The following is a 13,887-nucleotide window of genomic DNA, read 5'->3' on the forward strand; positions in this document are numbered from 1 at the left end:
TCTGACACTTATGAACATGAAACCATGGGAAAACCCATATGTAGGTTTTGAAGGATACCTATCAGAGTCCGAGGTTGGAACAGCGGTGCCTCTGCTAAGCTTTTTTAGTATGGGTGTAGTCTCTTCTATTGTCTTTATTGTTTTCTCTATAATATTTTCACTTTAAGAGTAAATCTGATTGCTTAGAAAGCACTATGTGGTACAGTAATTTAAAACAGTGGGCATAGCCTCTGGAGACAAATCAAAGTGCAGATGCTGGCCTTTTAGCAAGTCTGGCTTACTGGACAATGTAGGTGCAGCCTTTAAAGATCCTCTAGTTAGGAGTGGGAGAAATGTGGGGCTCTGCCCAAGAAAGATGGCAGCCTAGAGTGGAGGCTCTCAAGAGATCACAAAAGGGGAATACAGGTGCAGTTGCTCTTTATTATGACAGGTAGTTTCCACTCCTCTTTCTGGCCTGGAAGAGAAGCCTTCTGCCCGTAGCTGCTTCTCTTCCTGGGCTGGGTTGGTAAGAGTAGTTTCCATCTACTTTAACTGAAACCTAGAGGGGTCTCTCCAGGGTGTGGGCTCTGGAGTAGAGACCATCTCTTACTCTGCATTTGTACAGGGCCAAACACACTGGGGGCTTGTCTGAATAAAGTCCCTGGGCTGCTACTGCAATACACACACTAAGGCCATATGGATAGGCAGGTTTCCTGGGGGCATCCTGCCTGCAAGTTGACCCCCGTGGTCACCGAAGGGTGGACTGGAATAACAAGTGCCCTCCTGCCTGGGCAGTAAATCAGTGCAGGAGCCCAGACCCTGTGGGCTCAGCCCCCCATGTCTATGGGGGAAGAGGGATTGGCTCCAGATCCTCTGGGCTCAGCCCCCTATGCCTCTAGGGGTTCCCCAATCTCTGCAGCCTCAGCCCCCTATGCCTCTGGGGGATCTCCCAATCTCTGCAGGCTCAACCCCATGTCTATGGAGGTCCCACAGTCCCTGCACATTCAGTCCCATTGGGAGGGGGACCCAATCACTGCAGGCTCAGCCCCCTGTGCCTCGGGGGAGGAGGGGGTGCCCCAGTCCCTGCACGTTCAGCCCCCCAGTCCTGCAGGCTCAGCCCCCTGTGCCTCAGGGGGGTTCCCCAGTCCCTGCAGGCTCAGACCCCTGTGTCTATTGGGGGGGCTAGTCCCTGTAGGCTCAGAGTCAGTCCCCCATGTCTGTGGGGGTCCCGCAGCCCCCCCGTGTCTATGGAGGGGTCCCCCAGTCCCTGCAGGCTCAGGCACGGGAGGAGGCGGGTGTGCCCGCAGCCACCGGGTTTCCTCGCTTGTCGCCCCAGCCGGTCCCTACTCCGGCTACAGCCCCGGGTGCCCTGAGGTGAGTGCGCGGCCGCCGCCACAGGGAGCGAAGGGCTGCCGCGCGCCTCCGGCCCGGCCGCCGCAGCGGCACAGCGAGCGCGTCACGTGGGCGGCGGCGGCGCTGCGCCGTGTCCCTTCCACCTGCCCGGAGCCGCGGCGCGCCGGCCGGCCATGGGGCTGCGCCAGGGGCGGGCAGGGCGGGATGCTCCAGCGCCTCCACCGGCCCCGCGGGCTGCAGGGGCGCCCCGGGGCTGCCGCGCTGCCGGCGCCGCGGGCTCGGCGTAGAGGGGAGGCGGGCGCGGAGAGCCCGGCCGGAGCCGCAGCGAATTCTCCGCCGGCGAAGGGCAGGCGGCGGCGGCGGGGACCCGCCATGGAGAAGGCTGCAGCGGCGGCCGCGGAGCTCCGGCAGGGCGCCCTGGTGCCGCTCACCGCCATCTGCCTGGGTAAGTGCAGCACCCTCCGAGCCGCCGCCGCCGCCGGGAGCCGGACGCTCGTGCGGGCCCGGAGCGGCTGCGGGACAGACAAACGCCGGGTGGATGCGCAGCGGGAGCGTGACGGGCACCCTGGCCACAGACGGGACCTTGGGCACATGGGCACCCTGGCCACAGACGGGACCGTGGGCACCCTGGCCACAGACGTGCACCTTGGGCACATGGGCACCCTGGCCGTGGAAGGGCACTTTGGTCACTGGCAGATAGCCCTGTGGAAACCCTGGGCACAGATGGTCACCATGGGCACTGGCAGGGAGCCCTATGAGTGTTCTGGGCATTGATGGTCACGAAGGCACCTGGGACACTGGCAGAAAGCTGTGCCCACAGCTTGGGCATGGGAGCACACTGGCCACCTCCAGGCTCACAGAACACAGATGGACATGCAGATGCAGGTGCACACATGGCCATGCATGCTGCCTGGGCATAGGCAGACATGGATGAATACCTTGGGCAGGGACAGACAGACAAGCTGGTCACAAAATATACAGCTGCTGGACACACTGGGCATAGTGCAAGCATATGTACTTTGCTTGTGCAAGGAGACTGCAGGCTGAAATGGGATCAGCTCTGTCTGGTGTGGGGAATGACAAAGTCTCCTAGAGCCTGGGCCAGGTATGCCTAGGAGAGTGACTTCTGTGGCTGCATTTGTTCTCATTTGTGTTCTCTGTTTCTGCATAGATTTCTGTGAACTGTTTTCAGTCTTGCAGTAACTAGAGGTTGTTTATTGGAAGTTAGCAGCATAGTAACTATGTAAGCACGGTGGGCGTTTGGGGCTTGCTTATGGTTTACAAATAAGTCAGCATGGTTTCCCTTAATAGCGTTTCTTATTGTGTGTGTTCTATGCTTCACAAAAATGCCACCCCCAAGAAAAATAGAATATTCTTACAAATGTTACCAGTGCTGCTGCCATCACATAAATATACAACACTTCTTATAACCAGTGTTATGTGTTATTTATTTCAACATACGTGTACGTGTGCAAACTTCTTAACAAAATGCATATTATTTGATGGCTTAAAGGAAAAAGCTCATAATAAATTATAGTTTAGGATACACAGTGCAAATATCTGTGGATCTATTACAGTTTCTGTTTTAACTCTTTCTTCCCAGTGGTTTATAACATCTCTGTAAAATAGCTTACTGTGCACTCAAACTTGGTGTATAAGGGCACAGATGTTGGCGCTTGTCAAGATAGATAAATATAAAATGTATATAAAATTTGAGTAGGGTTTTAACTGCGATTCTCCTTGACTTTGAAACCATGACTGTAACCTTACATAATGCTTAGAAAGTTTACCCATATTTGGATAATAGCCCCCTTTTTCATAGTCCATACCCTGGTCTAACTCTTGAGACACATTAAGGGTAGCACTTACTGTGCAGCAGTTATTTGTAGGCCTGTCAGAGGTTCTTGCCCAACCACCACTTGGCCAGAGTTCTCATCTGGTTGATAGTTTAATAGTGGTAGGATGAAAAATCCAGTTTCACCTATTCCCCAATCATCTTCTGTTCCCCCTCCCTTCCTCCTGCCTGGAGCAACTGCTCTAATCTCTACTTCACAGCGAGTTTTAATGTATGGGAATTCAAATGCAAAATACATATTGTTACTTGTTTCAGATGCTTTTGTGCATAGTTGGCTGCCAGTTCCCAAGGTGCCTCTGTGTCCATCAATGCCCAGAACGCCTATAGGGCTGCCTGCCCATGCCCAGGCTGCCTGCCTGTGCCCAGGGTGCCCACAGGGCTGCCTTCCCATGCCCGGGTAACTGACCCCACATTCTGAACTGTTATGATACCTAGATATCTTGGCAGATATTTGAACAATGATGGCCACTTTGAAAAGGACCTTCTTTGCTTATATAATAAACTAATATTGACTTCCAAGAATCCTTAATAATAAACAATACTAATTGTAAAAATGCATTGTACGATCCCGCCGAACCCCATGCTATGTACTCAGGCAGCTAACTTTTGAGGTATGCTGCCTTGGCTACACTGCTATTTTTAGTGCAGTAGCTGGAGCGCAGCTGCCAAATGAATGTCCACCCCAGCTGGGAATCTCACCTCCCAGCTGCTATGGAGACATATAGCCATCATGTTTACCACTTATGGATTAACTTTAAGTTAAATGATAATCGACTTCTGTCAACAATATTTTTGGTTTAATAGAGGTGGAAGAGAGGCACAAGAGGTGCAAAGTTTATTGGTGTCAAAGCAGAAGTCGATGAGAGCTATTTTCCAACCCAAAGGCCTCATTCTGAAAGGCAGAGCTCAGTGGAAGTTGCAGATGTTCAAAACCTCCCAAGACTAAGCTCTAAAGCACCAAAATGGACTATACAATAAACTTATTGCATGCAGTACAAGCCACTTACTGTGGACTAGGAAAACTGTGACTCCTTGTTTTTCCCAGCTCTCCGGTTTCATCTCATGATTCCACTGAGCTTTCAATGTGCTATTTTCATTGCAGTTTATCTTCTATACCCATACCTTTAAGGATTCCAGGGTTGTGGGGAGACCAAAGGACCAGTACAGATGTCTGTTTTCTTCTGGGCCTCTAACATTTGTGAGAGCATGGAAGCTTGCACAGCTAGGACCTAACAGAAGGCAGTTTGACTTGCTATAGTCCTGTCAATGAGAAGGGAAAGGACATGGGAAGCCATGGACTGATTCTCCATCTGGGGAAGGTAAAATAAAACTCTAACTACAGTTCAGTCCAAGGCCCTATTTACAATGCTGACTTAATTTGAAATGAAAGGAAAGCAACTCCGAACTCTTGGTCTCAGCCACCAAAGTCCTTTCTAGCATTCAGCAAGCTGAGAAAGTTGAGGGCACACCTTTGCTAGAGACGTAGGCCTTCTGCTAGGTCCTATCCAAGGGACTTCCTTCAAAAATTTATCTTAATCCCCATCTTTGAAGACCAACTAGGTTCATTTTTTTATAGTGTCTCCAGCAGGCAGTCACATGATGCTGAACCATCTCCATCGTGTGCACTATCTGCAGGTTACAACTCCCTGAAACACCTAGTCTTAAAGGGTATGGTCTCAAAGGGCATAGGCCCAGACCTCAAAGGTACTTAGGTTCCTACCTTCCATTGATTTCAGTGGAAATTAGAAGCCTTAATACCTTTGAGAATCTAAGTCTGCAGCCCAGTAACAGACATGCTTATGTGCCAGTGCTCTGTTATCAGCATCTGGAACATTAGGGAGGGTCAGGATTTCTGTACGGTGACTTACTGCTCTGTCACTAAGTAGTTTGAACTAAGTCTCTAAGTCTGTCAGCTTTTTCCTGAAATTGGCAGAGTCAGTCACTGCCCACTCAGTTGCAGTGTATCTTCAACTTGCCACTAAGTCTGCTCCTTTCCCAACCCAGCCTATTAGTTTCTCTGTGCTTTGTAAACTAGCTCCCTTATGAAAATATGTCTAGGAGAGAGACCTATGAAGATCAGGAAAATCTGAACAAGGTTGTGTGATGTGGGGAGAAGAACTGATCAGTGGATGGCGCTGGCAGATATGATTGGATAGGAGTATGACTGAGTGAGAGCTAGCTGGGAAGAGCCAGACCGAGTGGCATATTGGAGCTGAGCATCAGTGAGCTTTAATACAGTATTAGAGTATTGCCCTAAGATATACTTACCAACATATCAAGAGTAAGCTAACACTATGAAATTAATGAAATAATTACACAGCATTACATACCTTACTGTGTGTCAATTACATAATAAAATTAATGCTATTAAAGTAGTTTGAAGATAGTGTTAATAATGATTATTAATACAAATCTGCAGCTCTATTTCTAACACAGAATACACAAACATCGTTACTCAATTGCCCTCCTGCTCACATTTTTTACTACAATATGCAATCCTTTTTAGCCATTTAGAAATTACAGAAGATTATTTTACTGCTTCAGTTGTTCACTCCCTCTGCCACCAACCTTTTCCTGGTTGTGTTCATCGTAATATCACCAATTCAATAATTGCAGTTTTGTGTGATTTGTAGTCTGTTAGTCTGTTAGGGCCGCTTGCTAATCTTCAGTTGTTGGGGATCTCTCCATTGAGGTGGTGAGTGGTCAGCTGAGGTCAGTGAGGGTCTATTTAGTTTTTGGACTTTAGATTGCAAGGAAGAAAAGTTTTCCAATTAGTGCCAACCGCAGTGGTCTTTTTGTGTGAATTCCTGTTCACAAAAATCTCCACTATTTGACACAGGACACTGAACTGCTATCATACTGGGATAAGTTTCAGTCAGTGGTGACCAGAACTGGATTTGAACTGGCAACTAAGGGTATGTCTAGAGTGCAATTAGACACTTGCAGCTGGCCCGAACCAACTGACTTGGGCTTATGGGGGTTGGGCTGCGGGGCTGTTTTATTGGAGTGTAGACTTCTGGGCTTGGGCTGCAGCCTGAGCCCGGAAGTCTACACTGCAGTGAAACAGTCCCACAGCCCGACCTCTGGTAGCCCGAGTCAGCTGGCACTGGCCAACCGTGGGTTTTTATATGCAGTGTAGACTTACCCTTAGCAGCATATCCCATTCTCTGGACTTTCCAGTCCCCTATGATAGGTACTTAATATTTCTGTTATGCTAGTTTTAATTCTGTTGTAAGCTCTTCTGAGCAAGGACCATCTTTTTGTTCTGTATTTGTATAGCACCTAGCACAGTGTGGCCCTGCTCCAGGGCTAGGGTCCCTAGGTACTGCTGCAGTACAAATAATAATAATTAGGTACAGCATCCCAAGTGACTGTCAGAGGAGAAGGGAGTCAGTCCTGCTCTTCCTGGTGTTGTTTTTACACTTCAGTTTCTGATCATATCTAAGTTATTTTTCAGTGTTTCTAATGCACTTGTCACCATAGTATCTAGGCATTTTAGATGGATTGTAGAAGACTGTCCAAATGGTTCATCAGGACTAGTGAAACTCCCCTTATTCATGAGGCAGGTGTCTCATTTACTTCCATGTCAGTCTGTTGCTGTATCCCTTGCTACATTGTGGGAGACCTTCTGGTAATGACTGTTCCAGTGAATCACTCTTTCTGATGCTGTATTCTGAAACATTTCCTCATGAAGTGAGACTTTAGAATATGAAGATTGCTTGGGGAGTAATTTGCAATGAGATGGTGGCAGATATCTCCATATCCCTCATGATTAGCACTTTTTAAAGAAAAAAAAACACAAAACCCTCCTTTTAATGGCATTGAATAAGTCGAACTGGGTGCGTTGGCTTTTGAAGCTCCTTCTGCAGGGTGATATTTGTTGATAAGGAATAAACTTTGCTTTACATAGTGGGGCCAAACTTAAAAATAATAATCATAATAATTAATTTCCAACATTGAAACCAGTGAAGTGACCAACTGTTATCATACATGTTTTAGTGTAATTGCACTTCCTCCTCCCCCAATAAATAACCAGTAGAAGATAACTTATAGCAGATTTGCAACTTCATAGCATAGTTGACAGACATTCAACTAACATTCTGTTTTCTGGATAGCAGAAGAATAGCAGATTATGTGAACTCTCACCATAGATAAGCAAAGTTCTTGTTTGAAGAATGCAGAACATATGAATGCAGTATCACTGCAAATGCTTAGAAAGAGTAAATTATTAACTGCCAGCTCAAGCCAATGGACTCTGTAATGAATACTATTTTTTTTATCTTACACAGTGAATCTCTTCTTAACTGGGAAAATAGAAAGTGCTGTTACCTCACTAGGTAAGACACATTTATCTTATTTCGTCCAAGCATTTGAGTTTCTTATTATTTTGCTGATGATGCCATTTTCCCCCATGCAGATAAAGCTGTTGCTGAAACTGGATGACTTTATCAGAGACGTTTAACAATGGATTTTTAGAAAGTTCCTCTGTTTTTAAATCTCTACATGAGTGTAATATTTCACCAAAATCAATATCACTGTCCTAGACAAAACATTTGGCCTGAGGTTATGTTTGCAAATACACATCAATATTTTCAGGGAAAAAAATTCTTAAACAGAGTGTGAGAAAGACAAAAGAGTGAGATACTATATTTTATTGGACCAACTTCTGTTGGTGGAAGGGACAAGCTTTTGAGTTTCACAGCACTCTTCTTTAGGTATGGGGAAGTTAACCAGAGTGTTCAAGCTAAATATAAGGTTGAACGCTCCAATATCCCATCTTATATGTAGCCTGAACACTGATCCACCAAGAGAAGTTGGTCCAGTGAAAGACATTACCTCACCCACCTTGTCTCTCTCCTATCCTGGGACAAAAACAGCTAAAACAACACTCCATTGAACAGTGTCATGTTTTTGTAAAAAATGGGAAGCCATGAAATTCAGATGTGTGTGTATTAGGGCTGTTGATTAATTACAGTTAACTCATGCGATTAACTAAAAAATATTAATCTTGATTGAAAAAATGAATTGCAATTAATTGCAGTTTTAATTGTACTGTTAAACAATAGAATACAAATTGAAATTTATTAAATATTTTGGATGTTTTTCTACATTTTCCAGTATGTTGATTTCAATTACAACAGAGAATACAAAGGGTACAGTGCTCAATTTATATTATATTATTTTATTACAAATATTTGCACTGTAAAAATGATAAAAGAAATAGTATTTTTCAGTTCACCTCGTACAAGTATCGTAGTGCACTCTCTTTATCGTGAAAGCGCAACTTACACATGTAGATTTTTTTTTTTAACATAACTGCGCTTAAAAACAAAACAATGTAAAGCTTTAGAGCCTACAAGTCTAGTCAGGCCTACTTCTTGTGCAGCCAATCACTAAAAGAAACAAGTTTGTTTACATTTACAGGAGATAATTGGACTTGTAAAATTTTACATTTTTTTTATTTTTGAATGCAGTTATTTTTTGTATATAACTCTACATTTGTAAGTTCAACTTTCATGATAAAGAGATTGCACTACAGTACTTAAGTGAACTGAAAAATACTGTTTTATTTTTACAGTGCAAATATTTATAATAAAAATAAATATAAAATGAGCACTGTGTACTTTGTATTCTGTGTTGTAATTGAAATCAATATATTTGAAAATGTGGAAAACATCCAAAAATATTTATATAAATGGTATTCTATTATTGTTTAACAGCACGATTAATCATGTGATTAAGCGTGATTAATTTTTTTTTAATCGCTTGACAGCCCTAATGTGTATATACACTCTCTGTCCTTACTCCATTACAGGAAGATATAGAAATGCTAAATGGGGGACCCCTAAGCAACCTTAATTCTGCCCCTTTATTCCTGCCATTTTGTGCAAGATGGATATGGGTCTGACCAGCGTCACAGCTAGTTGATAAGTTAAATCCTGTATACCTTGTCTGTTTGCTCAGGAATCTGGGCAGCTGTATACTTGAGTGTTTCACTTGTGCCTTCAGACTTCTTGAACTAGATCCACGTCTCTTAATTTCCATGGAAGACTCCAGATTTATGACACTTTCTCCTGGCCTCCTGAGCAGCTACCTGAATCTCTTGGGGAACAGGGAGGCTTAATGGGAAGTGAATATGACTGGAGCAATCTAACTGAGACCAAAGAGAATAGGAGTTTATGTAGGTGAAACATTTTGCCCTCATTCTGATCATGAGGTGCTTTGAGGGTAGAGAGCCTCCTGGTCACTGTGTGGAACCAAAATGGAAACTGCAACTGTGAAGATGCAACTCCTGTGATCCCATCCTTTAAGCAGATGGGCAGGTCATAACAGCACCCCATAGAAAGCAGGGGCGGCTCTACCAATTTTGCCACCTCAAGCAGTCGCCACCGAATTGCCGCCGCTGCAACAGCCGTGGAGCTGCCGCCGAATTGCCGCCGCGCCAGGAAGAGTGGCGGAGCTGCCGCCCAAAAGCTGCGACGGCGGGAAGAGCAGTGGAATTGCCGCCGCAGGACACGGGCTGTCGCCCCATACTGAATGCCATCCCTGGCACCTGCTTGGAAAGCTGGTGCCTGGAGCCAGCCCTGATAGAAAGACAGTCTCACCCTGAAGGAGCCAGCAGCCTCAGAGCTCCAGCTGCCCAGGCTTCTATGTGAACCCTGGGCCCGTTCTCCTGAGGGATAGGGACTAGCTAGTCACAGTTACAAACTCCCTCTCCCCCATGACTTTCAGACTTATACAGCTCACTGGAGATTTAACAGGTGATGTAAGTGCTATGTATTTAGTTATTATTGGGGCTGAGAAAAATTGAGGCCACTTGTGTTCAGAAGCTTAGTCATGAACCACAGGCTCCACTTAGGTATTTTCAGCTTTGTTGTTTTATGCTTGAGATGCAAATAATAATTTCTCATTATTAGTATAATTTTCTAGTCAATAGCAATATTATTATATGTATTATTATGAGCAACACTGAGTCCTCATAAGGGTCAGGGTCCCATTGTGGGAGTCACTTTTAAAATACATAGATACGCATAATCCCAGCTCAAAGACTGTATAATCAAAATTTAAATAAGACATAATAAGTGAGTGTGACAAACAATAGGATGAAAAGAGCAGGAGGGAGGCTGAAGTAACCATAAGATAACATGGTCAGCTAGTTATTGCACAACTTGTTGCGTTCAAAACAGAACTAGGGCTTGGGAGTACAGTTGCAATGGGAGAAGGTAGTTGGTCTTGTGGATTAGTTTACACACCAGTGGAAATGTGGGTGGTTTGTAAAACTATTTTTAAATATTTTTGGAACAAAACTGAGCTCTAGTCAGTATTCTGTCTGAATGATTCTTTAGCTTTTGCCCTGTATCCATTACTCTGTATTGTATGTGAGGTCAGATTACTCCATTCAGAATTGCACTGCTTCTTGTTGATTTAGTGTAATTGAAGAGGTCTTTGCATTGCCATTTTAAAAATGGTGTTTCTGGTTAGAAGTTGGCAGAGGTAGATGCGTTTTGTTTCATGAAGAATGTTGAGATACTGTAACTCTTAAAGTTTCTGGGCTTGGTTCTGTCATGGGTTACTCTGTCTTCTGGCAGTACAACAGGAATGGTGGAAAGTGAATCTAGGGGGGCATTGTAGTGGAGTAAGTCACATACAACTTCTTCTGTGCCTGGGTTTTGTGGGGAGGGGAGAGTAGGCCAGTGCAGCTGTAAAATTTATGTTCATGGTGAGGGAGGGTCATAACAAGGGAGGGGCATGGCCAGGTTCCCAGAGCATTTGAGGATTCGTTCTCTGCCAGTTTTATGTTAAAACTACCCTTCTCCTTATGAACATTTGGTAGCAAGGAAAGCACTCTGTGACACAGTTTATCTGGCCAGCAGACCTTGTGTCTGTTTACATTCCATTTGATCAGTAATAAGAATCCACTAGGGATTTGATTCAATATTCCATACAGAGGGCATTATTAAGATGTGTTTCTGTTTGAGAGAAGCTCTCTGAGCCCAGATCGCTCATGGCAGGGCTTGCGTAAAGAATTTGTATACAGTTTTTAAAAAAGATATAAAAATATAGAAGATTAAATATTGTTGTCCTAACTATTGATTTTGTTTTTAAATACAGCATTTCTGAAAATAATGTACTGTTATCTAGGGCATACCGTTCTCTGTGATGTACTGTTCTGATTGGCTAATCTTAAAGGCAGGAAATGTAGGCTGCACTTAGCTTTTTATAAACTCTGTTCTCACTCTTGTTCAGAATTTGCTTAAAAGATTGAGAAAAAACAGCTATTGAACAGTCGTTTGAAACAGCTACCAGTAATGTTACTGATAATACCTACAGAATTGTCCAGAATTTCTTTCTCCTTAGAGCTTTCCCTTTTCACTTAGATGTTTTCATAATTTGAAGACGCTTTAACTTATTTTCCCTTAAGAAATAGTAACACTGTCACTCTAAAGTAAACTTTAAAAACCATAATACTGTATCCAGACTTCAGATGCTATGTTTTGACTTCAGTTATCTTTGTAACAAGCCCTGTAAATATACTCCAATAATCACCGTGTCTCCATCAGTCTGTTCCTGAATTAGAGTCCATTCGTGTAGTACTTAAACATCTGTTATCATCAGTGGATGTTTTGTCTTTGTATGGACTGCATGATTGGGTCTTAATTTATTGACGTCACAATCCCTTCCAAATCATGGTGTTATAATTATGTAACTGAACAAGTGGCATATGAGATGGCTTATTCTACTACTATTCTGTGGCACTCCTTTTCTCTTTACATTGGTATCACTCTCCCTCTCACTCTGTCTGCTTCCACTCTCTGCCCTTGACTCCCCAGTGGTGCCCTTTTAGGTTATCACTCTAACAGAGAAAGCACCGTGACCTTGTTTCCAACTGAACGCAAACTTAAAAACATTTGATGTGACTGTTTTGTTACCAACATGTAAGGCTTTCAGTAAAAAGGTATTGAGATTTTAAAAATATATATGTATTCATTTATTTTAGTTAAAACATTCTTTATAAAAGGTAAAAGAACAGCAGATTGGAAAGCAGACCTTGAACAGCTCACCATGTATAAATAGTTCCCTACTATTTCACAGCAGAGCGACTGCATAGTGGATAAGGAAGAAAGAGGAGGAGGCAACAGACTCGGAAGGAGGCAGGGTAATGAGCACTGATGGGAAATGAGACACATCAAAAGCACATGCCAGTTAAATGAGATTTGGGTAAACATAATAGTACTTTTTCAGTTTGCCGTAATGCGTCAGTGGTTCTCTAACTGTCTTTGACACAAACATATTTTTTATTTTAATAGGAAACAACAAAAGGATAACTTTGATATCTAAGGTTTTAGAGTAGCAGCTATGTTAGTCTGTATCCGCAAAAAGAAAAGGAGGACTTGTGGCACCTTGGAGACTAACAAATTTATTTGAGCATAAGATTTCGTGAGCTACAGCTCACTTCATTGGATGCTCACGAAAGCTTATGCTCAAATAAATTTGTTAGTCTCTAAGTTGCCACAAGTACTCCTTTTCTTTTTGATATTTAACTGTTGTCCATTCAGATTAGGAATTTCAAAAAGAGCAGCAAAGCCCAGACAGTGTCCTTGCTCTGTTAGAGGAAGGAAGCCATTATAAGGTAACTAGCACCAGTGGATGTTATCAGATAAATTGCCTAAATTGGCAAAGCTTTGTTTCTCTTACATCCGTTTCTGCCCACATACATTTTCAAATGAGTTATTTAGTTAGCTTTGTATATAGTTCTTTTAGGGTGTTGCTGATAGCAGTGATGCAGAATTAACTAGGAGAACACACCTGAAAAACTAAAATCTCATGCCGTATCAAATCTACTGCATGTACTTTCTAATATCAAAAAAGTTTAACTGTTTGAAGCATCTGTTACTCAGGGTCACTCTAGTATGATCACTCTAGATACTGCTCCATCTTAAAATTATGAAAACGGAATATACTTGAAAATGCAGTTTTTTTTCTTGATCTTAAAAATACTGCTTAACGGGTGAGCATTGTGACATCAGCCACTCAGTCACCAGTGTGTCTGTGTGACTTTTTTTCAAAATCAGGATTGAAATAAGTTTGCATGGCCAAGATCTCTGTATCCTATTGTTCCGTAGTCGTAATGTATCCAGTATCAACAACAGGTGCTAATACAAAACCCAATCATTAGTGTAAGGATGATAGTATTGCTGTTGGTGGAAGCCTTAGGACAATAACGTATAACCAGTGGTTTTGGTTCCCTGCTCAGTGTGCTGAAGAGCCTTTTTCAAAAGGACCTAATGTTATAAAGTTTTAGTTGCAGCAGTTAGGAGAAATGATCTTTGCAGGCTCACCTCATATGGTTTTAGTTCTGCCCATGATGCATTTATACAGTGATGATTGTGGAGGAGGAACACATTTAAAATTCTAAGTACAGTCTGTAGCAATACGTGTAATGAGAGAACTTGAGAGCTTTGGTGGGAAGATCATGTGGATCTTATTTTCAGTACAGTTGCGTCCACTTCTCAATTTCTGCCTATGAGCAGTCTCACTGGGAGGGCACTTTGGGATCGCTTTATTTTTAGAAATGTGAGCAGCCAACGTTTTTTTGTTATAAAATTCATTGTGGAATTTTTATGTTGCAAAAATGTGTAATTGAAAACTATTAATGTAAGCTAGATGTCTTGGTGTGTTTGCTGTTTACAAGTTGACAG

The 13,887-nt window shown here is 43.3% G+C and overlaps 1 protein-coding gene across 1 annotated transcript in view; it reads left to right on the plus strand.

Annotated features, from left to right (window-relative positions):
• Nucleotides 1-1,536: 1,536 nt before the first annotated feature.
• LRP3 (LDL receptor related protein 3) overlaps nt 1,537-13,887 on the plus strand; it is a 29,843-nt gene continuing 17,492 nt past the window's right edge. Inside the window, exons 1-2 of the mRNA XM_073307870.1 lie at nt 1,537-1,777; nt 7,477-7,524. Coding sequence (XP_073163971.1) covers nt 1,537-1,777; nt 7,477-7,524 — 289 coding nt within the window. The remainder of the gene's footprint in view (nt 1,778-7,476; nt 7,525-13,887) is intronic.

This window comes from Lepidochelys kempii, chromosome 12, assembly GCF_965140285.1.
Source record: "Lepidochelys kempii isolate rLepKem1 chromosome 12, rLepKem1.hap1, whole genome shotgun sequence".
Lineage (NCBI taxonomy): Eukaryota > Metazoa > Chordata > Testudines > Cheloniidae > Lepidochelys > Lepidochelys kempii.